General features: G+C 61.9%; 1 protein-coding gene across 1 annotated transcript; it reads left to right on the forward strand.

The window, feature by feature from the left end:
- The first annotated feature begins 4,642 nt into the window (after window positions 1–4,642).
- Window positions 4,643–19,868, forward strand: CRIP2 (cysteine rich protein 2). The gene is made up of 8 exons (XM_054165085.1): window positions 4,643–4,776; window positions 15,264–15,358; window positions 17,236–17,293; window positions 17,676–17,816; window positions 17,988–18,056; window positions 18,431–18,525; window positions 18,784–18,841; window positions 18,995–19,868. Exons 1-8 carry the CDS (start codon window positions 4,734–4,736, stop codon window positions 19,060–19,062), a joined length of 627 nt encoding a protein of 208 aa, XP_054021060.1. The 5' UTR covers window positions 4,643–4,733; the 3' UTR covers window positions 19,063–19,868.
- The last annotated feature ends 6,887 nt before the right edge of the window (window positions 19,869–26,755 follow it).

Here is a 26,755-nt window from a genome sequence, read left to right on the forward strand (position 1 = left end):
TTCTGCTCCGCTCCTCCACCATCCCCTCTCTTGCTCATCTGTCCTGAGCCCCCTGTCCTGAGCTGTGTTGCTTATCCTGCAGTCGTCCTTGGCAAGGCCAAGCACCTGCCGTGGCTGGGCTGTGGTCCTGCAGGTGGCTGTCTCCTCCTCCCAGCTTGGGCTCCCTGTGTTGGGAAGCAGGCAGGGTGCTGCCCTGCTCACCCCCAGCCCAGCCTCAGGATGCAGGGTGGCTGGATCCAGGCTGGCAGTGCTGGCCAGCCTTGGGGCCAGCCCCAAGCTCTCTGTTTTGCCTGGCTCCTCTGTCCCATCCCTCAGCACCTCCTGCCACAGGTGCCATCCTGACCAGCTTGACCATGAAGCTCCTGCCCAACAGCAAGGACCAAGGCAAAGCAGGGACAGAGCTGGGGCAGCTGGAGGTCAGTGGCTGTTGCTTGCTGTGGCCTGTGGCAGCCACTGCTGCTCTGCTGTTTGTCACCCTGGCCACAGGCTCTGTCCAGGGGTGTGAAAGCTTTAGGGGGGACAGAAGGGCCCAGTGTGTCATCCTAGGGAGACCTTCACCCAGGGCTGGGGGAGTCTGAGTTTGTGGGTGCCCATGGTGCCCCCGCTGAGTGTCTGCAGCCCATGCATGGAGAGCTTAGCCAGCAGTAGGACTTCTTTTTCCTTGACCTTTTTTATTGGATATTTTCTTCCCCACATCTCTTCTTGCCCTGTAACAAATCCAGCTGATCCTAGGTGCCAGAAAATGTGAGACACACAAGCAGCAGTGAGTAGAGGAAGGCTTTCCAGCCCCAGCTCCCCACATGAGCAGCCCTGTCTGGGGGTGTGAGTTTTTGTGGTATCTGCATCTGAAGGAAGAAGAAAGAGTCGAAGGGAGGCAGCATGGGGAGGGGGAGAGGTGAGCCAAAGGAGAAGCAGCCTGAGGGGAGTTATTCCTTATTTATTCTTTGCTTTCCCTTAATCTCCCTGCAAAGCTCTCCAGCTGACCTGCCCTAGACAGAGGTCCCAAACAGCTTTGTATCTTTCAAAGGCTCCTGGAGAAGACAATTCCTGCTTCACGGCCCTGCACCATCAGCAAAACCCTACACCCACACGTCTTGCAGCTCCCCTTGGCCCTGGGGGTGGTTGATGCTGCCCAAGAGGTGACTGTGTGTGCTGGCACCGGCTCTGGGTTTGTTTTGGCCCCAGTCCTGCCTGGGAAGGGGGATGCTACAGGGACACAACCCCCACTCCATTCCATGCAGCATCCCTGTGGGAAGGGGTTGGGTTATAAAGCCCTGACTGTGTGGTCCTGGCTTTGTCGGGGAAGGGGCCGTTGGGCTGCCAGGCGCTCCATGGCCTCTCCCCTCTGCGCCCCCACACCCCCTGGGTGAATAACTGCAGGCACAGGCGGATCGGTGCAGATCAGCGGTCGGTGCCTGTCCGGCGCTGTGTGCTGGGCCAGGGAGCCAGCTGGCCGCGGCGGCTCAGGAAAGCCCGAGGCTGCGCGGGGCCGGGTGCCATTGGAGGGAAATTGGGTCACCCGCTGCTGGCGGGGGGAGCCAGGGCCAGAGGGGACAGTGCCCTTGGCAGGGATGCCCCTGGGTATGGCTGCAGGGTGCATCACCCACACCAAAAACCTCCCCCGGGTGCTGAAAGGTGGTTTTGGCTGGCAGGGAAGCCCCAGCTCAGTCTCGGGGCGGGGATGGAGCATCCACATTTCTGCATCAGCTGCTGAAAACGGCTCTCTGGGTTGGTCCTCAGCCTGCTTCTCCTGGCCTTGGCACGGTGGCAGATACGTTCCCAGCCTGGGTATTGATGCAGCTGTCTGGAAATGCAGCACAAGGACGTCCCTGTGTGTCACCGTGCCGCCGGTACCCCTCGGCAGCAGCTCATCCCGTGGGCGCACGTCCATGCCTGGCGCCAGAGAAGCCATGCCATCACCCTGCTGGCTCAGCCAGTGTCACCCGAGTCACCCGCTGGCCCCACGGCCCCAGACAGCCCTGCCCTTGGTGCAGGAGCATGCCAAGCCTAAACCAGGGCAGATTAAGGCACAGCAAGCTAAAGCCACTTTGCTCCTGGCCGAGCATATCCGGTGGGGATTTAGCGCATTTGCAGGCAGGGATTCACACCTTTAGGTGATTTGCTTTAATTCCTCACAGCCTCTGCGTGTGAAAAGCCCTTGGAGAGTGACAGCCTGGCTGGGTGCTGCTTCTGCAGCACGCCTGAGCCCAGGGCTTCCTCACCTGTGGCTGTCCCACACACGCTGTCAGGTGGCTGCATTCCCTCCTCATCCTCCTGCCTCCCCAGCCCCCAAGGCTGGGACACCAGCTGAGATTTAGCCAGCAGACCGTTTTGAGGGTGTCCCTCTCAGTGTGTGACAGGAGCTGCTGAGAGCATGGGGACAACGCTGCTGGCGCTGTGCTGGCACCTCCCTGCCGCCATGGGGTGCCTTAAGAGCAGCAGACACTGGGTGCTGCAGAGGCGTCCAGAGGAGCACCCCTGGGGCTGTGCTGGCAGAGGCAGTTGGTGTCTCCGCAATCAACAGCCTTACAAATCCCCAGCAGGAGCCAGCACCGAGGGGAGGGGGGCTGCTGGCTGGGGCCTGGGCATGCCGGCTCTATCCTGGGGCCGAAGGGTTCAGCCAGCCCTCCCTGGGGCCATGCGGGGCCGTGGCGTCCCAGGGGCACCATCACCACCTGCCCCTGCGCGGGGACCTGCGGGCCACAAAGGGCTGCATTGTTGTGACAGCAGCTGGGCGCCGAGTGACGGCGCCGCCTGGGTCCTGCTGCCCCAGCGGGGTGCACGGCCGAGGGAGAAATCTGCCGGTCGGGGTCACCCCATCCCGTGGCGGAGCCTTGAGCTGCCTGCCCAGGGCTGTCCCTGCGCGGCGATGGCAGCCGCGCCAGCTGCTGCCAGCCAGAGGAGGCATTGGATGACAATGGCGGCCGGCGGAGGAGAGCCTGGCTGCCGGCTGATGAATAATGCAGCGGCTTCGCTTTCAGCAGCGGCACATTTCCTCTTTGCCAGCCCCCGGGCAGAGCCTGCGGAGCGCTGATGCAGAGGTGCGGCCCCCGGAGCACCCCAGCCGAGGACCCTGCTGCCCCTCTCGCCTGCCCGCCTCCCAGGCCCCCGCTGTCCGTAGCAGCCCCGTGGGGCAGGATCCGGCCCTCCCAGCACAGAGGGCATGCCCTGGTGCAGGCGGTCCGCACCCCACCGTGGGGCTCGTTCTAGAGCGGGTGAAGCTGGCGCTCCCGCCTCGGCATCGCTTCACGGCTCCCTGAGCATCCCTGCGCAGCCAGAGGGATTCCTGACATGGGCGTTTCCATGGCAACGGAGCAAAATGGCGCCAGGAGGCTGCTGGGCGCTGTGGCAAGGCAGCCTGCGCTGCCAGAGCCGGGTTATGGCGAGGAAGGGCTGGGCTGAGTGTGCCAGGGCAGCAGGCACACCCTGCAGATGGGATGGGAGATGCCCGAGCCCCTCTGCTGGGGCTGACCCCAGGACCTGCACCCTCAACTTGTGCCCCAGTGAGGCTGTGAGGGACAGCACTGCCCCACGCCATGTGATGCCATGTGTGCCGTGTGGCACCGCCAAGGCCACCAGCGGCCACGCCTTCTCCCCTTGCCTCGGCCGCCTGCCGCCGCTATCTTCGCTCCCCCCAGGGCCTCCCGCCCCCTTACCCCTGCCAAGCGCTCCCGTATCAGGCTTGCTGTCCCGGCTACTTAATCTGGGTTTCTCAGTTACCCCATCCGGAAAAAATGTGTCTAAGAATACCCAGCGCTGCTTCCTGGGGTAGGGGGCTGCTGCTTGTCCCCTTTGCTGCCAGCCCCTGTGCCCTTCACCCCACCTTGCCAGCATCCCCCCAAAGCTGGGCACCGTCCCACCAAAACATCTCCTGCACAGCCACGGCTGTGAGTGCTCCAGCGCTGTGCCCAGGCTCTCTGAAGGCTGTCAGGATGCAGCCGGTGGTCCCTTGGCCAGTGCCCTCAGTGCTGGGCTTCTCCACGCACCAGTCTGCCACCCCCAAAGGAGCACAGCAGCCGGTTGTGCACCTCTGCAGCCACACAGCCCAGCACCTTGACCAGCCTGCGCTGTGTGCACGCAGTGCACCCCCGCAGGTGCTCTCCTGTCCCTAAAAGAGGGGGCTGTGGGTGTCCCTACAAGAGGGGACTGTGGGTGTCCCTACAAGAGGGGGCTGTGGGTGTCCCTACAAGAGGGGGCTGTGGGTGTCCCTACAAGAGGGAACGAGACAGCTCCTGTGCTTGCTGCATTTCTAACACGGGCTTTGTGGCTGGAGTCGTGGTAACGGGCACCGCTGGTTCCGGGGGTGGGTGCGGGGGCTGCGGGGCTCCCCCAGGGCCAGGCAAGGTGCGTGCAGTGGAGGGGGCTGGGCACAGAGCTGGTCAAACCCCACAAGTCACGTCCCGCAATGGCAACCTGCCTGTTTTCCCAGGACAGGGCAGCCGGGAGCACTGGCATCCTTTGGGCTTTCGGAGGTGGGGACCAGCACACGGCACGTTTGCCCGCGGCGGGAAACCCTCAGGCGGGCACCATGCACCTGCCGAGCCGTGCCGAGCCGAGCCGAGCCGAGCCGGACAGACGCTCCGCGGGCAGCCCCGCCCCGCCCCCCCCGGGCGGCGGCGGGGCCAGTGGGCGGGGACCGGGCGGAGCGGGGCGCACGGCACGGCTCGGCTCGGCTCAGCGCGGCATAGCACGGCTCGGCTCGGCTCAGCTCCGCTCTCCTCCGCTCTCCCGCCATGGCATCCAAGTGCCCCAAGTGCGACAAGACCGTGTACTTCGGTGAGCGCAGACCTGGGGCGCGGCCCCGAATCCCCATTCCCGAACCGGGGCGCATCCCCGAGCCCCCCGCTCTGGCTCCCCATCCCGGAGCCGGCGCTCATCCCTGCCTCTCCAACCCTCGGCGCATCCCCGGGTCCTCTTCTCCTTCTCGGCCCCAGGGGCTGTCCCCTGGTCCACCATCCCCATGTCCCCCCAGCACACTGCCTGGCAGTGGCTGTTCCTCCCCCTGTGTCCCACTCAGCGGCCGCGGCTCCCCGCTCTGCCCTCCCCTGACCCCCATTCCCGGGTTGTGTTGGGGACCGCTTCCTCCTGGGGCGGGGGACAGGAGGGTGTGAGTGGCAGGGGGGTCCTGGAGACTCTCCCCTGCTCCCTGGGTTGAGGAGGTGAAGCAGGGTGTGAGGAGCCCTGTTTGGGGTGTGTGCCTGCAGCCTGGGTTGTTGTTGGGGGGGCTCACGTTCCCCTGTACCCACTGGCTGGGGTCGCAGAGGAACCAAGGCCAGCCAGCATGGACAGAGTGCTGGGCAGGGGGCTCCTGGGCGCCGAGGGGGGTCTCTTGGTGTGGAGGAGCAGGAGGTGGCAGGTGCAGACAGATCCTCCTCCCAGCCGATTTGTTCCCATTCTCTGCCAGCCGCTCTCCAGGTGTGCCGCTCGTCCGGGCCCCGCTCGCAGCCCTCTGCGGGCCCTGCCCCGGCGGCCGAGCTGGTGAAAGGGTCGGGGCTTCCGCGGGCCTTTTTCAAAGGCAGTGCCCGGGCGTGGAGGTTCCTCTCGGCATGCTCGGGCTGCGTTTGGGCATCAGCGAGCCCCTGCAGGTCTGTGAGGGCCCTGCAGCGGGCTGTGGCTGGTCAGGATCTCTGGGAATCAGGCTGCCCGGGGTGTCTCCTGCCGGACACCCTTGGGGTGAGCACCGCTACCCAGGCTGCAGAACATGCCGGGAGCAGAAGTGGGAGTGAGGGCTGATCCTCTCCTTGGGGTTCCTCACCACCACTCCCCAAGGAGCTTGCCCTAGCCTGCTCTGGGCCCAACTGAGAACTTCTCATGGAGTGACCTGATCCACCCCCCCCTCTGCCAGGTCCTGGGCATTGGCATCCTCAGGGTAGGCATCCTCGGGACTGTACTGCAGCTTCAGCTGGACTCTAGAGATGGATCCAGCACTCTAACCCCAGCTGCCCACAGGGTCCAGCTGACCTGGCCTGGTGCTGCCTGCTTCCCCCCTCCTCCCTCCCCCAGTCTCCTTCTGGTGCTCCTAGGTCCAGTCCCTGCTGCCTCAGCATGTTTGGTTGTGGAGAAATACCAGTGGGTCCTGATGGTGCCTGAGTGTTTGAGCCACTGGTGCTTTCATTCCTTCCCGGCCATCTCCAAGTAAACACAGAGAAATAGGAATTTGCTGTCTTCCTCCTTTAAATAAACCTATTTGTGTGGGGGTGGGAAGGGCTCGGCCCCTTGGAAGTCTTTCCTTGTGTGACTCCTTTCCTTTTTAAGCAGAAAATAGCACGTCTGTCCAGCCAGCTGGGCACTGGCCTGGGGTCAGAGTGGCTCCCTGTGCTCAGGGGATAAGCCTCCCCTGCGTGGGAGGGGCTGGGGCTGGTTCAGAGACACCCCCCCTTGCCTTGCTGCTGGAGGAGGCCAGGCCGCGCCAGGCAGCGGAGCGCCAGCCCCCAGCGGTGCTTGTGCCCTTTCTCCCCATGTGCTGGGGGGTTTCTGGGTCTCTCAAGGATGTGGTCTGGGTGGAAATGATGCTGTACCCCATGCCCCCAGCTGTGTGCCAGCTCTCTTTCCCTAGGTGGGTTTCTGTACTTGCAGCGGTCCCTGCCCAGGTCTCTGCTGCTCTTTAGCTTCCTCACTCCTGCCTCCCTGGGGCACATGTTGTTGGCGTTCAGGGAGCGACAGCCCCCATCACAGACCTCCCTGCAGGGGCCACACAGCTCCTGCTGCCCCTAAGAGAGACTGGGGGTGAGGTAGGGAGCAGGGGGGAGTCAAAACAGGAGTCAGCCAAAAAGTTCTCTGTGCTTGGAGCTGAGGCAGGCTGAAGCAGCACGTCCTCGCTGATGCCTTGAGCTTTTCCTTCAGGAACCGCCCAGGCTCGGGCAGGTTTGTTGAATGCACAGGAACCGGACTGAGCCATCTTTCCAGCACATGTCTCTGGGGATTTCCTCCCAAGGGCCCAGATGGTTCAGTGGGAAGGTGCTGGGAGCGCCGTGCCCGGGGTTTGGGAACGCTTGTGCATTCCTCGGCTGGCCCGAAGCTGAGCGGGGAGGTGATTCATAAAGCCCTGCTTGTTCGGGAGCGCTCCTCGCCCGTGCTGAATGAAGGCTGGCAGCTAGCGCTTCTCGGATGCCTGGGATTGCAGCCGTGGCCGATGTGTGAGAAACGCCACCGTGCCCCGCTGCCGGCCCTGCGCCCTGCCCGAGCAGCGCCGCCCGCCATGGGTACCGATGGAAAACTCATTTCCAGCCTGCCTGTTGCTTCATGCTCCCTGGAAAAATCCAGCGGGCTCCTCCCTGAGTCGGCAGGAGGATGTGGGCGTTTCCCGAGCTACAGAAGGAGCTTTTTTCCTTTAAAAAGCACAGGGAAATATAAAAATAGTTTTCTGGCTTTTTTTTTCCCCTGAGCAGGCTGAGGTCTGCGACACCGTTTCCAGGGGTGGCTAGGACTAACTTTCCTGCCTTAGGGAGGTTGGAGGGATGGAGTGAATGTTTAACCGGAGAAGCAGTGCTGCTGGCAGCTGCCGGGGCTGGTTCCCATCCCGCGCTGGCAGGTGGCGGCGGCCTGGGATTGGGGCTGGGGTTGGGTTATCTCTTCTAGCAGGAAGCGCTGGAGGGACCGCAGCCGCCCGAAGCCAAACAGCCGCGCATTTCACCGGCTCCCTTTTGCATCCCTAGCCTTAAATGAGTTTTGCAGGGTCGCCGGGAGCCCTGGCCAAGCCTTTCCGCCTCCTGTCCTTTCTTCCCAGGGAACTGCGGGGGATCGCGGCTGCGGGGGGTTTCCTGTTTTCCCATCCCAAGTGCGAGGCAGGCGAAGGGCCCAGGGACGTGGCCAGCACACGTGCAACAGGCGCTGCCAGCGGGCAGTTCCCAGGGCACAGTCTGCACACGCTGGGGTGTCTGCGGGCAGCAGGAGCCTGCCGCGCTGTTTGCTTCCGAAAGGGCATAGTGAAGGCACAGGGGAGGCACACAGTAGCCCCAGGCTAGTCCCGTCTGTGTCTGCAGGGCTGGGGTTAGCTGCTGCCTGGTGATTGCTGGTGGGCTGTTTGCTGTTGGGGACGAAACATGTGGAGGCATTCAGCTGGGAAGCAAGGAGGGTCCAAGCCTATCATGCTCAGAGGGGCTGGCAGCAGATGCCTGGCCCTGTTGTCATGCCGATGCCCTGAGAGTGCCCGGGGGAGAGAGATGCAGAGAGGCGAGGGGGTGCCCGCCCTGCAGAGCCCCGTCAGAGGGCCAGCTCTGCAGAAAGTCAAGCTGCAGAAGCCGCTCTGTCATTAATAAGTAACCGCTGTCCTTGGCTGCAGGCTCTGGCTGGCGGGAGAGGGTGGCCCGCCAGCGGCAGGGCGGGAGAGATTTGTTTTGATCGGAGCCGTCCCTAACAAAGGAAGCAGCTCCTCGAGCGCAGCAGCCAGCACGTCAGCATCGGCACAGCCCCTGGCTTGCCAGCGCCAAGGCTGCCTGGGCTCCTTGGGTAGCTGCCTGCTCTGATGCCTCAAGTCGCTGCTCTGGGAGCGTGCGTGGAGCTCGCAGATTATTCGGTGACTAAGGAGGTGCCAGCTGCCAGCTCCCTGCTCCCCGCGCAGGGCCCTGCTGGGGCGGGATGCCTCTGTGGGAAGCTGAAGGATGGGCTGATTAGCATTAGCTTTTCCCTCAGGAAAAGAGCTCCAGCTCTAGAAAATGATCTGTAGGAGGGCAGGAGGGGACGGTGTGAGGTCTCAGCCCCCTTGCTGTTTCGTTGTGCACTGGGGGAGGAGCACACTTCGGTGGAGCTCCTGCACGGAACAGTGCTGGCATCTCGAGTGTGTGCTCACAGAATCATAGCATGGTTTGAGTTGAAGGAGCTTTAAAGATCAGTTAAGATCCAACCCTCTTGCCATGGGCAAGGACACCTTTAACTAGACCAGGCTGCTCAGAGCCCTGCCCAACCTGGCCTTCCAGGAATGGGGCATCCACAACTTCTCCGAGCAGCCAGAGCCTCACCACCTACATGGTGAAGAATTCCTTCCCAAAATCTAATCGAACTCTCCCCTCTCAGTTTGAAACTGTTACCTCTCATCCTATCCCTGCACTCCCTGACAGAGTCCATCCCCAGCTTTCCTGTAGGCTGCCATTAATTATTTGAAGGTCACTACAAGGTCTCCCTGGAGTCTTGTCTCCTCTAGGCTGAACAACTGCAGCTCTCTCAGCCTATCCTCAGTCCCCTGATCATGTTCATGGCCCTTCCCTGCACCTGCTCCCACAGGTCCATATCTTTCTTGTGCTGAGGACCCCAGAGTTGGATGCAGCACTCCAAGTAGGGTCTCACCAGGACACAGTAGAGGGGCAGAATTACCTCCCTCATCCTGCTGGCCACCCTTTTGATGCAGCCCAGAATAGGGTTGGCCTTTGGCTGTGAGCACACGTTGACAGCTCATGTCCAGTTCTTCAACCACCTGTACCTCTAAGCCCTTCTCCACAGGGCTGCTCTCAATCCACACATTTGCCCAGCCACTCTTTGTGCCTTGCAGGCAGCTGGGGCTCAGCTGCTGTGGGACACAGGGATCCACTTGGATGTGCCTGCAGGGTTTGTGCCAGGGGGCTGTGCTGGCCAGCGTGGGTGTCCTGCTCTCCTGATATTGCTGGCCCGTGGGGAGCCCTGCTGCTCCTGGGGCTGTGGCTGCCACAGGCTTTTGGCTGGCAGCTCTCTGCAAGCCTGGCTAGTTCCAAGTGACTTCCTTTGGTGTCTGGTTTGTGGGACTCTGCACCCATGCCACAGTTTCTAGACAGGTCTCAGGCAGAGTTCCTTGTGTTTCTGTCCTCCCTCCCTCCCCCTGGCAGGAGCACATGGATGGGGAAAGGAGCAGTGATGGGACTGGAAAGCAAAGCTGAGCAAAGGTGGAGCAGGAACGCCCGGGAGAGAGGTAATGGAAAGTCTGTCACTGCAATGGTGCAATCAAACACAGAGCCTGGAGCCTCTGCATGGTGCCACTCTTGGCTGTAGTGGACTGGTGGTGCCCATTGCTCCTGCCAGTGGTCTGGGAGGCCCTGAAGCAGGCAGGGAGGTGATGGAGAGGGACAGGTCCTGGTACGTGGGTGGGCAGAGCTCTCCCACCAGTTTGCTGTGCACCTGCTGGTGGGGAGTGCCCATGCTGTGACCCCTAGGGAGATTCTGAGCATCCTTTCCTCCTGCCTTCTCTGTTCACAGTGTGTTGCCCACAGCTCTGGGCTGAACCCTGCTTAAAGCTGGTTGTGCCCTGCCACTACAGGAAGCCAGGAGGGTGGGGGGTGAGGAGCCTTGGAGCTGGAGAAACACTTAGATGGGCTTGGCTGCTTCAATATGTCTCTGACTTCTGCTCTCACCAGCACAAGCCAGGAAACTGTCTCATCCCCCTGCCAGAGATGGTATCTCAGTGCACAGGAGGAACACCGAGCTCTGGACCAGCAGTTACCCAGGGAGAGGTTTTGCTCATGTACCTGCCCATGCCCCAGCTCCCTGCCGACCCTTCTGCCCTTCGCCATGTGGTGGGGTGAGGGGAGAGCTGCCGGCTGCCTGCATCCCCCCTGCTGGCCCAGGGTCCTGCGGGCAACGCCTCAGGTGTGGGTCTGTGCTGCAGCAAGCAAGCAGCTGATTTCTTGAGCGCAGCCCTGGCTAAACCCAGTGCCTGCCAAGAGTCGCTGCTGGTCCTCTCCCAAGCACAGCCGCAGCTGAGCTACCTCAGAGCCGGAGGGAGGCATCCTGCGCAGATGCTGCCTGATGAAGTGCAGGAGCTCCATGGGATTTGGAGAGTGGCTTGCGGGAGGCTGCCCTGGCCCCAGCAGGCAGAGAGGGAGGTTGAAGGCTGACGGCCAGGAAAGTACTTGCAGTAGGGGAGGTTTTGTGGCCAGAGGGCCCGGGAGCGGCGGGGCGGGCGGGAGCCGCGGCTGGAAATGAAGCAACCCTTGCTCGGGCTCGGCGGTGCGGGGGCTGGGCACCTCGCTGTGAGGGCCTGGGAAACGCGAGCCCCTGCCTGGGGTATTCCTTGTTCCCCCTCTGGCTGCATTGGGCTGGCTTTGCTGCGTCCTCGTAGAGCGCCCAGGGAGCGAGCGGCTCGGGCTGGAGGGCTCGCCTGGCCTCGCTGCCGGAGGGCTACATGCGCCTCTCGGCCACGGAAAAGCCCAGGGTGGTGCCCGGTGGCACTGACTGTCTGATGGGGGAGAGGAGCTGCCTGGTTGTGCCCGAGGAGGGTGTGGGGTGTGGGAAGGCAGCACAGAGCCTTACTAAAGGACTGGTGGGGCACCACGATTGGTGGCACAGCATGGAAAGAAAATCCTCAAGCCTTTTCCATCTCCCGGCCATGCTATGAGGAGCTGGGAAGGGGATGAAGCTACTGGCTGCCTGAGCTCCCGGCTTTGTTTCCAGCCATTCACCAGGCTCCTTTTCCCTGTGCTCATTCATTCTTTTGTGCCTGCCACTGCTTTGAAATGCATCTGCAATTGGTCTGACGGCATCCCTCTCCTCCAGGGATGCTGGTCCCTGGGGGGATTTGGCAGCTTCATCTCCAGACTGGGCTTTGTCAGCCCTTCTCCGCATCCTCCCGGGGCTGCGGTGGGGTGGATGGGGCACAGCCCAGCTCTTCGCAGAGACGCTATGGTTGTTTCTGCTGAATAAGCCTCCTGCTGGAAGCAGTGCCGATGTCAGCCTGTGGAAATACCTGTGCGAGGGCCTGGAGCCAGCTCGCTGCAGCCCCCGGCACTGAGAGTCGGAGGAGGGATGTGCCCTTCCCACCCCAAAGAGGTGCACCCACCTCTGCCCCGCACCAACTGCCTTGTCCAGGCACGGTGGGTTGTTGGGGGATGAGCTGTGTTGTCTCTGGGGTGGGGCTGCTGTGTGGAGCAAACTGCTCCTGACCTCTGATTTTCACTAGTTCCTCGGCAGCAGGGGCTGCGCACTGCAAGTCCATCCCATGTCTGTGTTTCACTGATGGCCACATGCCTCCACGGGGCCATTTTCCCTAGGGAAGAGTTTTGTTATCCATGGGCACGCGGTGTAATGCAAGGCAAGCCATGCAGGGCTGGCAGAGCACAAGCCAGACACATTTCCTGCAGCTGAGTGCCCTTAACTCTGCTCTTCCCAGGGGGTCCCGCACGGCTGCTTTAAATTTGGTGGTCTTGAGAGGAGCATCTTGCCTTGGGCTGAGTGTGCAGCAAGCAGAGCAGGATGTGCTTGGGGGGACGCTGAGAGGATGCAGATGCCAGCCCGTCCCTTCCTGGCATGGCACTGGTGGCTGTGCAAAGCGTGTGCCTGAGCCCCATGCCACCCTGCACTCCCTGCCCAGCGCCTGGCTGCTGCTTTCCCCCAGAGTCGGGGGTTTGGAGCAGGGGAAAGCTGCTGTGCAGGGATCTCTGCCACACGGGGAGGACATAGAGAGAGGCTTCTCTGGAGCTGATGCAACGGTGGAGCTGCCGTGGCTGGGTGTCAGGAAATCTGGGCGCTGGTGCTTTCCCTCCCAGTGATTTATGGGGCGGTGTGGCCACGGGCGCGATGCCACTGCCCTGGAAATGGGCTGGGGAGGCTCCAAGCTGCTTCCTCTGCTCAGCGTGAACAATGCTGCATGGAAAGCTCTGCGGCTGTGCCGGCCCCGGCCCCGGCCCCTGGGAGCCTCCGTTTGCAGCCAGAGGATGTCTGACCAATCTCTTGGTGACATTCTCCACCCCTGGGCAAGGGGCAGCCCCGGTGGTTCCCAGGCTCTCCCCATGCCCCGGGAGCAGGATAGGGCACGGGGCCACCTCCTCTCTCCTGCCCTGCCCACCATCCAGGTGCCTCTCGTTCTGCAGCGCCGGGGATGCCTGGTGAGGGGGGTGCACACGTCCGGGAGCGCCAGGGATTACAGCTGCCTGCGGTATGGAGTGGGGGACACCGCAGGGACCTCGCATCTCGTGGGGGGCAGGAAGGAGCTGGTGTGGGCTGTGGCCGTCCTGTCATTGCAGTGGCCTCTGGAAAACATCCGCCCGGAGTTTCCTCCTCGCCGTGCAGCCAGGGCCGGGGTGTCGCGGAGCCGGCGGCAGCCGGGGGGAGCCAGGGGTGACACAGCCGCAGCACAGCCTGGCCTGGCTGGGCCTCCACCGGGACAAAGCCAAGCAGCTCTTTGGCCCCGAGCCTCTGGCTCAGCTTCCAGCCCATCACGCTCCGTTTCCCTCCGTGCTCACCCTGGGCAGGCACCCGTTCCTGCCGGGAAGAGCTGGGGCTGCAGGGCTCCTGCCGCAGCGGGTGCTGGAGCATCTGTATGTCCCTGTCTCGTCTGGGGAGCACTGGAGGGACTGGGGGGCTCTGTGCCCTGGGGCTGGTGCTCTGCCTCCAGGGGCAGCTGAGGGCTGCAGAGGAAGAGGAAGCCAGGGTCTGGCCTTGGCCCCTTTCCTGTGAGCTGCCTGCTGCCAAGGGCTGAGGAGACATAAACTCTCCTCAGCCCCTGGCTTGGGGCCAGCAGGGATTCAGCCTGGAGAAGAGAAAGATCTGGAAAGACCTTGTAGCACCTTCCAGTACTGACAGGGGGCTACAGGAAAGCTGGGGAGGGACTCTTTATCAGGCAGCATAGTGATAGCTTGAGGGGTAACAGTCTCAAACTGAAAAAGGGGAGATTGACATTAGATATGAGGAGGAAATTCTTTATCACAAGGATGGTGAGGCACTGGAGCAGTGCCCAGAGGGGTTGTGGGTGGCTCCTCCATGGAAACATTCAAAGCCAGGTTGGATGGGGCTGTGGGCAATCTGATCTGGTGGAAGGTGTCCCTGTCCATGGCAGAGAGGCTGGAACTAGGTGGTCTTAGGGTCCCTTCCACCCCAAACCGTTCTGTGATTTGGCCTGGCAGCTCTGAGCAGGCAGGCACAGAGCCCTGGCTGTGGTGGCACATCCTTTCACCCTGCTGTCCTCTCCCTCCTGCGGTTAGGCCTTACAGTCTGGACTTGTGCATAGCATCACCAGAGCTGCTGGTCCCCCATGTGCTTTCCTGGGGCTCTCCTCTGCATCCTGGTGCAATGGCTCTGCCTCTCCCCTCTCATGCTGCCCTCCTCTGCCACTGGCCACCTCACGTTGCACTGGGACTGATGATTTGTGTGCTGCTGGCAGTCAATCATCTCAGCCCTGCAACGTGCCCCGGATGCAGCTGTTTGCCTTGGGAAGGTGGCTCTAGGAGCCAGCACCTGCCCTTGGGGAGCTCTTGACCCCTGTCTTGACCTGATGCAAACAGGTGACATTTCCTGAGGTCCTTGGAGAGAAAAAGGGCTGGGAAATGCAGCATTGTGGAGGAGGTGTAGTTGCAGAGCAGGACAGGGCTCCAGTTGCACTTTTATTTGCTTGTTAAATGTTTTATTTGGCTCTTCAACCTCAGTTTTACAGTGGCTGCAATGCAGCCACACTGCTCCCAGCTGTCTCCACACGTGTGGGGGAGAGGGAGGGTGAAGGGGAGTCGGTGGGGGGCACAGGGCAGCACCTGGCCCCACAGGAGCTGGGAAGGAGCAGGGATGGTGTGAGGCTGGGATGCAGGATGAGGACTGGCAGCTCATTCTCCCTCCTGGGGTGTTCCTGGAGATGCACAGCAGTTTCCTCCCCTGAGTTTGCTCACTGACGCTTTGAAACGTGTTGGTGCCGGCAGGGAGTTGCTTCACAGGTTCATGGCACTCCAGGGCAGCGCAGGGATGTTGTCTGTGTGCCTGTCTTCATGCTGTGCCTGCCCCCGGGCTGGGGGCGAGGGGAGAGCATCTGCACGGACAAGGCATGAGCGTTTTCCGGGGCCAAGCATCCATCCGTCCATCCTTGGTGGCCCTGGAGGCTGTCTGCTGTCTGTGCTCACAGCTGGAGGCAGGAGGGTATCCTGGGAGCAGCACCGGGGCAGATCCAGCTGAGGACTGGGAGTGCAGCCGAAGCTTCCCAGGGAGGCTGAGGCTGGGTGTGTGTGGGGGAGGGATGACTAAATGGGTGGGGTGGGCATGGTAACACCAAATATTTGAATGGGAGCAGGGTCATGCTGGGTAACGTGGTAGGTAAAAATAGTTGCAGGGATTAGAAAGGAGAACTATACTGTTGCTGGCTTGGCCTGTGGGAAAGGGCATCTGTGTGATGGCACTGGGGGACAGAGGCTGGGGGGGCTTGTGCTTGTGGCTTGAATGGCCCCAGGGACCCTGCAGGCTGAAGCAGGTTGGTCCCTGCAGTGTGGTTGCTTGACACTTCACACTGATGAGCAGCCCCCCTCCAAGGCAGCCCGGAGCTGGGCCTCCCCAGGGGCTTTAACAGGTGCTGGCCACTCACTCACCCTCTCCCGTGTTCCCTGCAGCTGAGAAGGTGTCCTCCCTGGGCAAGGACTGGCACAAGTTCTGCCTGAAGTGTGAGCGCTGCAACAAGACCCTGACCCCAGGCGGGCACGCCGAGGTAAGAGCTGCTGGGGTGGCCTGGTTGGGGATCTGTGCTGCCATGCAGGGGTGACCTGCTGGGCTCTCCAGCACCCCAGGGACAGGGAGTCCCATGAATTGGGTTGTGGCAGGTACCCAGTGCCATGCAGATGGACTGTCCCTGCAGCACGTACGCCCAGGAGCACACGGTGTGGCTTCAGATGCTGCTGCTGCTACCCGTGGTGCTCAAGAGCTCTGGTGCACAGTCCTGGGCGAGCCACTGAGTGGTGCTGGTACCACGTGGCGGTGCCCTGGCTGTGCCACCCCAGGACGTGCTCCCAGTCTGTGACAGGGCTCAGCATGTCCCAGCAAGCACTGGGAGCAGGTCTGTGCACCTTGTTTGGGCACGGCCCTGGCTTCAAAGGCGTGTGGGTGCCAAGAGCCTGCACTGCAGCGTGGTTAAAAACAGATAAACCTGGGAACGTGTGGCCGTGGCAGTGCTGGCTCAGCTCTGGGCTGTGGGCTGGAGTGTGATGCCCCCGTGGCTGCCCATCACTTGGGAGCACGAGGGTGCTGTGCCAGCAGTGGCAGGTGCTCAGGCCTGGGAGCAACTGTGTTTTCCTTGTGTGATGCCCCAGCGTGTCACCCGTGCCCCAGGGTGGCATGCGCAGCGCCTGTCATGCCAGCGCCTGTCATGCCAGCGTGTCACCAGCTCTTTAGCAGGGTGCTAGGAAGCAGGACAGCTGGGCAGCAGGTGGCAGGGACAGCCGTGCTGGTCTCCCCCAGCCCGCGGGGAAGCAGGGCAGGATGCTGGGGAGGATGGGGCTGCGTGTGCCGGATCTGTGCTTCGGGCTGGGTTAAGCCCGGGGGATTTGCTGCTTCTCCATATAAGGCTGGGTTGTGCTCCCCGGGGAGACGGCAGCCAAGCCCCCCCCGACTGCTCCGGTGGCAGGAGCTGGCCCTTCCCTGCTTTTTCTCCCTCCTTTCAAGCCAGCAGCCTGGCCGGGTTGGAAAGGTGCGCGGGGAGACCAGCTAAATGTTTACCTCCCCTCCGGCATGGTAACGCTGCGAGCGCTCTGATATTTATGCCTTGCAATGCTCTGCAGCTGCCTGCTGCCAGCCTGCTGCCTGCTCCCAGCCCCAGCCGTGCCCCCAGCCGCTCCCGGCCCTCGCCTTCAGCTCGGGAAGGTGAGGCAGGGACCCTGCTGCGGCTCAGCCCCCGGCCTGCCCGGCTGGGGCAAGGTGCGCCGCGAGGGGAGGCAGAGCAGGAGCAGTGGGGCATGAAGCGCGGCTGAGACGCTGAATGGAGCTGAGCAGGCAGTGGGGTGGGTTTGTGCCGCAGGATGGGGTCCCGGTGGGTTCTCCGTGGGTGGGTGGTGTGCGTGGCAGCCCCGCTGGCCCCCTGCCCCAGCCACAAAAGCTCTTTCTTTCCTCTTGGACTCGGTTCACACTGGTCCATGAGAAAGGGCCGTGGGGAGCTCTGGGGCTTATCGCCGGCTTTGTGCCTTCCTGTGATAATCGACCCCGGCTGATAGCGGGGCGATAGCAGCCGGGCTGGGACCAGCGCCCGCGCAGGGCCTCTGATCTCAGGCCAAGGCCAGGGGGAAGCCGTGGGGCTCTGTGTGCATACCGGCAGTCCCGGTGCCACGCCGTTCAGCGGGGGCTCGGGGGTGTCCCTGAGCCGAGCTGCTGCGGGCTGCTGGTGCTCCGGCCCCGTGGCACGGCCGCAGGGTTGGGTGCGGGCAAACCCCTTGGGTGCTCGGATCGGGCCGGGCTGTCCCTGGCAGACCCACGGGCCGGGCGCAGTTCGGAGTGTGGGCATGGCCACAGCGCTCTCCGAACACCGCTGGGGATGGAAGCGATCCCAAGGGAACTACGGTGGCTGCTCAGCATCCTAACGCCCCCTTCTCTCCCCAGCACGATGGGAAGCCCTTCTGCCACAAGCCCTGCTACGCCACGCTGTTCGGCCCCAAAGGTACGTCGGTGCTGCGCCCGTGCAGCCGTGCCCAAGGCTCCAGCAGGCGCCGGGTCCCTTCCTCCCCGCCGGCGGGAGCCGGGCTTGCATGGGCTGAGCATCCAGGCAGCGTCCCCTTGTGTAGGAGAGGAGAGCTGCCGGAGGGAGGGGTCTGCCCTGGCAGTGCCGCCATTCTTCTGCTTTTTAATTAAATATTTGAAAAGCAAATTCGCCTTCAAACGGAAGGTGGAGTCATTGCCCCGGCCCGGCCGCAGCTGGAGAAAGCCCGCGTCAGCAGGCAGCAAGCCAGGGCCAACGTGCGGGGCTGGGGGAGGTGGGACAGGGGTCTGGGAGGAGGATGGAGACCCCAAGTGCTCCCAGGCCTCTCTTTGCCCCACTGCAGGGGTGAACATCGGTGGTGCTGGGTCCTACATCTACGACAAGCCGCAGATCGAGGGGCAGACTGCTCCGGGACCCATCGAGCACCCAGTGAAGGTGGAGGAGAGGAAGGTGAATGCTGCGCCTCCCAAGGGACCCAGCAAAGGTGAGGGGCAGGGCAGGACAGGCAGCCTGGCCCCCCACTGTCATCCAGAGCCACTGTGTCTGGCAGTGGGGTGGGGTGTGGGGGAGGTGTGGGGTCCTCTGGACTCGAGCATCCTGGCCAAGTTCTCTTTCCATTTCCCACTTCCATGCTCTCCTCTCTCTCTCCTTACAGCCTCCAGTGTCACCACCTTCACTGGGGAGCCCAACATGTGCCCACGCTGTGGCAAGAGAGTCTACTTTGGTAAGGTGCCCAGTGGGCAGCGGGTGCATGCCCTGAGCTGGCACAGGAGCCCTGGGGCACGCAGAGGGGCTGGCAGAAGGGTTTGTCTCAGAGATGGGACTGGGGGCACAGAGGGATGTTCCTGAGGAACCTGCAGAGGGGAGTCCCTGGGTGCAGGGATTCATCCTGTCCCCTGCTGTCACCTCCCAGCTGGATGGTCTGAGCCTAACAGCTGTCCTCAGCTGACCTCTGTCACCTGCAGGGCAGCAGGGGGGTGGGAGAGCTGGGGAGGCTGGGGTGCACAGGGCTGCCTCGGGGTTTTGTACGCAGAGGGGATGTCCCCACGAGGGGCACTGCCCTTGGCACGGTGACCCTCCCTCTTGCCCCTGCTGTAGCCGAGAAGGTGACCTCGCTGGGGAAGGACTGGCACCGCCCCTGCCTACGCTGCGAGCGCTGCAGCAAGACTCTGACCCCGGGGGGCCACGCTGAGGTAAGGGTGCCCAGGAGCCTTGGGCAGCTCGTGCAGGGTGCCCTTGGGCCCTGGCTGAGCCACGCTGTGCCGCACCTGCCTTTGCCAGAGGGCAGGCTGACAGGAGCAGCTCCCGTGGGCTGGGGGAGCGCTGGAGGTGCTGGGGTGCAGCTGCTGCAGGGGAGGAGCAGAGGAGAGGTGTCTAGGCAGGGGGATGCGTCCTGGGGCCTGGCCTTGGCCTGGGTCACCCCAGGTGACATGCTTCTCTGCCCTGCACAGCATGATGGACAGCCCTACTGCCACAAGCCCTGCTATGGGATCCTCTTCGGGCCAAAGGGTGAGTGCCTGGGGGAGTCTGGGGTGGGAAGCTGGGCCAGGGGCATGAGCCTCACCTGGGCTGCCTGTCTCAATGCTTGTGCCAGCACCCAGAGGGGACATCTCCCTGGAGCATGCCGCTTCCCCTCACCCCTCTGTATCTTCCCCCATGCAGGTGTCAACACTGGAGCTGTGGGAAGCTACATCTATGACAAAGACCCTGAGGTGAAGAACCAGCCCTAGACGGTGGCCTCCTGCCCGTCCATCTGCCTGCTCTGTGCCCCCTTACTAACCTCTGCTCACAGCTGGAGCAGACCCTTGCTAGGCTGGCCACAGAGCTGTGCTCTCTCTGCTGTCTCCCCTCTGGGCAGGATGGCCCTGCCCCCTGGGTTATATATTATAGCCTCTAATATAAGCTTTGGTGTTTAAAGGCAAAGGTAGAAGGTGTTTCTGGTGGTTCCCAATGTGCTCTGTCCTCCCCAGCCCTCCCACCAGCCCCCCGAGTGCAGGAGGCAGCAGGGTGGGTGTGGGGATGTCACTGTGTGCAGGGGACAGTGAGTGGCATCCAAGGGGCTGAAAGCAGGGGGAAGTCCTACCCTGAACGTGTGCCCCTCGCTGGGCTGATGGTCAGGGTGCCCAGCTCTCTTCCTCACCAGCTGCTGGGGATGTGTGGGTCCCCTGAGGACGCTGGCTCATCTGGCAGCTTCCTGGCCTCCATGCCCTGGCTCTCACTCTCCCCAGGGCCCACAGCCAAGCTCAGCAGCCGCTGAGGTTGCAGGTCCTTGTATGCCCATCCCTGCACACCCAGGGCATCCCTGTACGTGCCCTTAGGCAGGTGCCCACCCCGCTCTGCTGGCTGGTTTGGGTTGGTGACCCCCTGCAGCCTGGTTCCCCATGGCAGCAGGGCCTGTGCCAGTGGAAGCGAGCTGCCCCCTGCCCCTGAGGGCAGAGCGCATTGGGCTGGCGGCTCCGGGGCAGGGCTGCCGCCTGCCTCCCCGAGCCGCAGGTTTCTCGTCCTTGTTGTTGTTTATTTATACCCAGTTGTAAATGTGCCCCTTGCTTCGGAGAATGACACCTCCCCCAGCCTGCCCCGGCCCCCCTGCACACCCAGCCCTGCTGCTGCCCAGCAGGCCAGGCAGGGGCTGCTGCAGGGGCCCCTCGGGGGCAGCGAGCCCTGGGGTGCCAGCACCCTGCTCTCCCTCGGGCTTCCTGCGCCGCCCTGGGGCTGTTTTGGTATTTGCTGACAATAAAGGTTTTGAGAGATGTGTTGTGTGGCTCACTCCTGGGGGGAAGCTGTGTGCATCCTAGCATCCCTCTGCTCCCAGGGCAGTGTGGGGACCCTGCTGCTGTGGTCCTGCCCCAGCTGGCTCCATCCCCGGGCAGAGGGAGAGCAGCCTTAGGCTCAGCCGAGGTGCTCTTGGTGCAGCACAAGCCATGGCTGCTCCCTGAGCTGCGAGCAGGATGGGGTTGTAGAAAGCTGTGCTGGCCCTGGGGATGGGATGGGATCCCCCCTGGCTTTGAGGGGTGGAAAACCGATGGAGGGATGTCACACAGCAGGTGACACTGTACCACCAGCCCCGGCTTGCTGAACAGGCATAGTGCCTGAGCAGGGCTGCTGGTGGGAAAGCTCAGCCCACTGGCAGAGGGGCAGGAATGCAGTGGAATGCAGTGCTGGGGCACGGTCTTCTCCCCCACCCACCCTTGGGAGCTGCCGTGTCCCCAGGCAGATACCAGCCCCGCTGCCAGGCCTGGTTTTAGACATGCAGCCATTCCCCCTAGGAGCTCAGCGTCCGCAGAGCCAGGCAGGGAGCCTGGGGCTGCCAAGGCAAACAGCAGCGCTGGGAACCGCCGCTCCGCTCCGGCAGCTTCCTGCAACGGCCCTGCTGAGCCATCTGCTGGCTGTGCTCCCCGGGGCCTCAGGGACCCCTCCAGCCTCCTTTGCTGGGGAAAACGTGGACCTGGCGCCCCCTGCAACGTCTTGCATCCTTGTAGCAGCTTCTCTCCTGGAGCTGCTCCATCACCTTGCGGGGAGAGATGGGCAGATGCTGGCCATGGCCTCTGGCCTGGGCATGGCCAGAAAGTGCAGCAGGCCCTGCAGAAGGGGAGTGCTGCCTGTGCCCCTGCCTGCTGCAGTGCATCCTCTGGGCTCAGGCAGCTGGCAGAGCACTGGGTGCAAGAGCTGCTGGTTCTCCCTCTCCCAGCGGCGATCCCAGCGGTACGCAGCCTTTTCCCAGGCACAGAGGGCTTGCTGGAATGGTTCTTGAGCTGGGGATGGGTTCTGTGTGCTGGTCCTCATGTTTTGGTGGGGTTTCTGTGGAGACCTGACCCCTCTGCTGCTTTAGGGGCCAAGGCTGCTGTGTAAACCAGAGCAGTGTCACTCCTCTGGCTCCTTCCCTGACCCGCAGCAGAGAGCTGGGCCCTTGCAGCCAAACTCTGCCAAGTTTGCCCTGTGCAGCAGCAATGTTGGGTCCCCACCTTCCACCTGGGACCCATCCCTGCTGCCAGTGAAGCTCCACTGCTGCTGCTGGAGCACCAGCCTGGCGCTCTTTGCTACCCTCATTTACCACCATTAATTAATGGGCTTAACAAGCCAGCCTTTTTGCTAGCCAGTAGCAATCCCTGCAGCAAGGAGTTTCCCCAATGGACTGCAGAGCCTGATCTTCCTCCCTGCCACCCTGCCTGCAGCTCAAGGTGGGGGGAGGGGTGTTCAAGCTCCCAGGCACCCACCCCAGCCCCACAGGCCTAACAGCATCCTTGCCATGGCCCTCAGCTCTGGCCCCTTGGAGGGGCAGCTCCAGGCAGGATGCTCTCTGCAGGGAGGAGCTGGGCACACCCAAGACCTCAGCTGAGACCAAGAGTGTGGCCAGGGTGGGATGGGAAAGAGCTGATGCAGGGCTGCTGGGGCTAGTTAAGCCTTGAGATAACATAAATTGAGATAGTTAAGCCTGGAGATAGGCAGGAGGGCAGCTCGGGCTGGCAGGAATGGGGAGAGGGTGTTCCAGCATCTGGTGCTTGGGACAGGTCTGGGTGTGAAGGGAGGTGGAGCAGGATGGGGCCAGCATCAGACACAGGATTATTTTGGGGCTGCATTTTTTTCCTCCTTCCTTTCTTTTCCCACTTACATTTTCTGTTCCCCATGAGAGTTCTACTGGGGGAATGAAGTGAAGTTAAAAATAGACAGAACTCAGCTCTGCTGCATGAGAGGCTGCCGGGAAGCCTGCATCCATCCCAGCTCCCTGCCACCCCAAAGGGGACAACACAGCTGCTCAGGCCCCAGGTGGGTGATGTCTCCTTACTATCCAGGCACCCTGAGGTGGTGAGGGGGCTGGGTACCCCTCATGGCAGAATGTGGCCCCCATGTACAGTGGGGACCCACAGAGAGGATGCTAAGACCAGGAAAATGAAGGCAGTAGCAGAGCTTTGGGGTCTCGTGTGGGGTTAGCTGTGTGCATGCCAAGGGCTTGGGGATGCCCCCAGGCTGCTGGGTTGGTGTGGGCACCAGGATTCTGACACAACAACGTGGCACTTTGCTCAAGCAGAGAGGGCAGCTTTGGCCTCTAATCCTTGGTAAACTCTTGTATTTATTTTGGGGAGGCCTATGTGAGCTGAACATGCTCCCTTACTGGAGGCTTGGAAAGCATCCTTCCCCTGGGGAATGTCAAATAGTCTTTGTTTTTTTCAGCTGGAACTTGATTTGGGGATAAAAAAGTTGTAGGGCTCTGGAGACTGCAGACATGCTCTCCAGGGTATGGAGGAAAACAGAGTTCAAAGTGGACGTAGCTGTGCCTGGAAGTCCCCCAAGCTCTGTGACCTTGTCCTGGGCCATTACCCTCACTGGCCCCCAGCTTTTCTGGGAGCTCAGCAGGGAGCTGTGCCTCGCAGGTCCTTGCTGGGTGGAGGGCAGGGATCCCACCAGCTGCCACCGTGCACCGGTGCTCAACCTGTTCTGAAGGCAGGCCAGGTGATGGGTGCTAGCCTAGGTATCCCCAGGCTGTGGGAGAAGCAGGATTGTCACCTTGTGGTGCTTCTCAGCAGAAGGCTGAGGGCACCCATGCCACCAAACCCGGGGCTGTATCACTCGAGCTGTTGTCAGTGGTCAGGAAAAGGAGCTGGTGAGTGTACAAAGGCTGCTCCCAGAGGGTCAGGGCAGGCTGCCCACAGGGAAGCACCAGGGAGGGACTTGTTGTGCCCTCATCATTCCTACCCCCACCATCTGAGCCAGCCTGTGCAGGGAAGGGAGATGCAGCCCTCGTGGTGTGGAGGAGCTCCTGAAATGCAGGGAGAGGGCAGGACTGCAGGGCCGTGGCTGGCAGCGTGGCTCTGACATGCCAGGGGCTGGAGCAGCACAGCAAAGCAAGACAGATTTAAAGCATTTGCTGGGAAGTCAATAAATAGAAGCCCAAAGGGATGGAGTGCTGGAAGATGTGATTTAAGATGGGATATTAAAAGCGACCCAGTAAGAACAGCTTGGTTCCACCAGGGCCAAAACCCGGCTCCAAAACGCCCTGAAGTCAGTGGCATTGCTCTCCTTGGCTTGGCTGGGGTTTGGCTCTGCCCCAGGAGCAGGTTAAAGTACTGAGTGTAAATACTGGGGAGGGTGTAGCAGAGCAGGCAGGGATGAAGGAGAAGGAATGGCATAAAACCAAACAGAGGAAGATTTGGGTTGTAAATCCCAAATGCACTGGACTGGGCTGTGGCACAGGGAGAGCTGCTGGCACAGGCTCCAGCCATGGCACTGGCAAGGAAGATGCTGGCTCAGTTCTTCAGCAGCTCCCCAGCTTGTTGCTGCCTTGGGGAGGGATCTGTGAGGGAGTTTCTCTGAGGGGTGCAGGCTGGGCTTTGCTGGTTTCCAGGTGGGATGAACAGCCTTGGGACTGACTACTCGAGGGGCTCCCAGAGTGCCCTGGGGCTGCTTGCTGGCAGTGGAACACTTGTGCTGGTGGGCTGGAGGTGTGCACACTGCTAATGGGGCTGCAAGCCTGAGATTCCTTGTGCTCCTCTCTCTTGCTCTGGCCTGACCTTCTGTCTTGCTTCAGTAAGGCAGGGAGGAGCAGCTGTGTCCCTCTCCCCTCCCTGTGCTGTCACCATGGCATGACCATGCTGAGCAGCCAGCCAAGAGAGAGAGCAAACACCTCTGCAGCCCTTCTCCTCATCTCCAGTGAATTTTTAACCAGGAATAAAAGGTGTGGCGTCAGCAGCCTGGACCCAGCCCAGGACAAATGGCTGGACCCACCCCAGGGCAGGGCTGGGGAGCTTGTCCCTGGCACCGCTCTCCTCCTGGCCAGCCCCTGCAGCATGGATGTGCATCTCGCTGGCAGGCAGAGGCGATGCCTCATGGGTGCTGGGCAGCGTCCCAGAGCAGCGGGCGTTGCTTCCTCAACAATCCTGGCTGAGTTTGATAGCCACAACAGAAACAGCCAGGGCTGTGCCAGGAAAATGCACCAAATCCTCCCCCAGCAGAATTTAGCCAGGAGGTTTCCTTGGATTGCCACTAATGGAAAGCTTGCAGAAAAGAACAGATGGCAGTGGAGGCTTTGGCCAGACCATATACAGGGAGAGCGGGCGAGCGACGCCTGCATGAAACCAGGGAAGATTCTCCATGCAGCTGGGACTTGGAGGGGCAGGATAGGTGGGCGAGGGCTACCACCTTCTGCTAGCCAAGGCATGGAAACCCCAGCTGCATCCCCAGCCTGGCCATGCATGCAGCAGGGCTCTCCCTGTCCCCACCGTGTCCTGGTGCCACCCAGCAGTGCCTCGCAGGGCTGGGAGCTGGCCCCGGGGCTGCTGTGTTTGTTATTGCTCATGCAGTGTAATATTAACTGCAGGCTAATCGTTCACACCCTGCCTTTTGAGGCTGAGCACTGACCCCACAAGTGACTGCTGTGGGCAGCCAGCTGCCTCACCTGGCCTGAAATGTTTGCTGCTAGAACCGGGTGTGATCGCCCCTGCCCACGGAGGGCTGGACTCTGCACCCACCAAGGAGGGAAGCAGGCAGAGATTTCTGGCACAGCAGTGAGCAGATCTCACAGGCTCTGAACCTTCTGGGCTGGGAGTCTGGAGCACAGCCCTGTGAGGAGAGGCTGAGGGAGCTGGGGGTGTTCAGCCTGGAGAGGAGGAGGCTCAGGGGAGACCTTACTGCTTTCTACAACTCCCTGAAGGGAGGTTGCAGCCAGGTGGGGGTTGGTCTCTTCTCCCAGGCACCCAGCACCAGAACAAGAGGACACAGTCTCAAGCTGTGCCAGGGGAAGTTTAGGCTGGATCTTAGCAAGAAGTCCTTCCCAGACAGAGAGACTGCCCTTTGGGATGTGCTGCCCAGGGAGGGGGTGGGGTGAGCATCCCTGGAGGTGTTTAAGAGCAGCCTGGGTGAGGCACTCAGTGCCAGGGTCTGGTTGATCAGTTAGGGTTGGCTGATTGGTTGGACCTGGTGATCTTGGAGGTCTCTTCCAACCTGGTTGATTCTGTGATTTACAGCACCAGGCAGCTGGTGGTGGTTGTTGTGGTTGAGCCCCTTCCCATGCCCCCCTGTTCCCGCACCGCCTTTCCCGATGCTGTCCCAGTTAACTCCCAGCCGTCTGCCGCAGGTCAGCCTCATGCAGAAGTACCCCCTCGTTTTTCCTGGGGGGTGTAATGTGCCCTGACGGCCGCCTCCGCGCCGTTGTTTTCCCAGCTGGCCGCTAATGGGCTTAGCCACACGCAAATCCGGAGGGGATGGAAGGCGAGGGGGCGTGGGGGGCGCTCCAGCCCCCCGCCGTGAGCCGCTCGGCAGCGCTGCGGCGCCGGCACCTGGCGGCTCTTCGGTGGGGGCCCGGAGCCTGCAGCTGCCCTCCGCCTCTGCGGGGATTTTGTTTTTTAAAGCCTCCCTATAATTTTCTTGTCAAATCAGAGTCCCAGAGCTGAGCTGGGTAGGGCCTATGTTACACCGATTAGTTTTGGATGAGCAAGCTGTTGACTTGCACGAGTGTGGGCTTGAAACGTGGCCAGGGAGGGAGATTTTTTTCCCAGGACTTGCAGCTGTGCCATTGCTGGGCAAACACTGGCCTGAGGTGCCACCAGCCCCTGGGTTATGCCTGCACTGGTGGATTGTCTGCCTGCTGTGGGAGCGTGCTGGGGGTCAGTGACAGGAGAAGCACGGAGAGCAGGCGGGAGCTGGGAGCTGCTGCCCTGGCAGCCGGGCTGGTTTGCTGCATGGAAATGGCTGTTTCTTCTTGCTGTGCTAGCAAGACCAGCCCAAATCAGCTTATGTTACCCACCCAGCCTGCTAAAATGCTGGTGACTTTTCCAGTCATTGCTCCAGTAATCAACAGGGGCCAAGCTGCTTGAAGTGGGTATTTGGGCAGGCAGCATGTGCCCTCTGCTCTAGCATGCCCAGGAGCTCTCACCTTGCAGCCTTGCCCCATGAGCTTGGGAAACTCTTGTGGGGCCCTTGGGAGCTTGCACAAAACAAGCTGCAGATAGGCCTGAGGAGCTGGGGCTGGCTCCTTCTGGTGCTGACTGAAGGACCAGGGAGGGGACCCTGACAACACCACCCAAACAAACAAGCAGGGCAGCCCCGGGTTTGTTGAGGGCCGTTGCTATGCCGTCAGCACCGGCGCCTGATGCTCCAGCGTGGAGCCTCACCCTCAGATCTCTATCAGAGGGCACAGACAGCTGAGGCATGCTCTGCTCTAATGGTTAAATTAGCTGGAACAAGGGCTGCAGATAAGATAACTGCTGTGGTTTGCTGAGGAGGCTGTTCTCCCCTGGCACTGGCAGGGTTGTTTCCCTGGCAGGCTATGAACCTTGCTGTGAAGTGATGCTGGGGCTGAGACCTGGCTTTGCTGAAGACACAGCCTCTGCCCCTGTCCTGCTGCTCCCTGGAGCCATCTCTGCCCAGCACCAGAGCCTGGCTGCTGCCTGCCCTTGCCCATGTTTGTGGGCATGGTGCCGTGGGCAGTGA

This window comes from Dryobates pubescens, chromosome 11, assembly GCF_014839835.1.
Source record: "Dryobates pubescens isolate bDryPub1 chromosome 11, bDryPub1.pri, whole genome shotgun sequence".
Classification (NCBI taxonomy): domain Eukaryota; kingdom Metazoa; phylum Chordata; class Aves; order Piciformes; family Picidae; genus Dryobates; species Dryobates pubescens.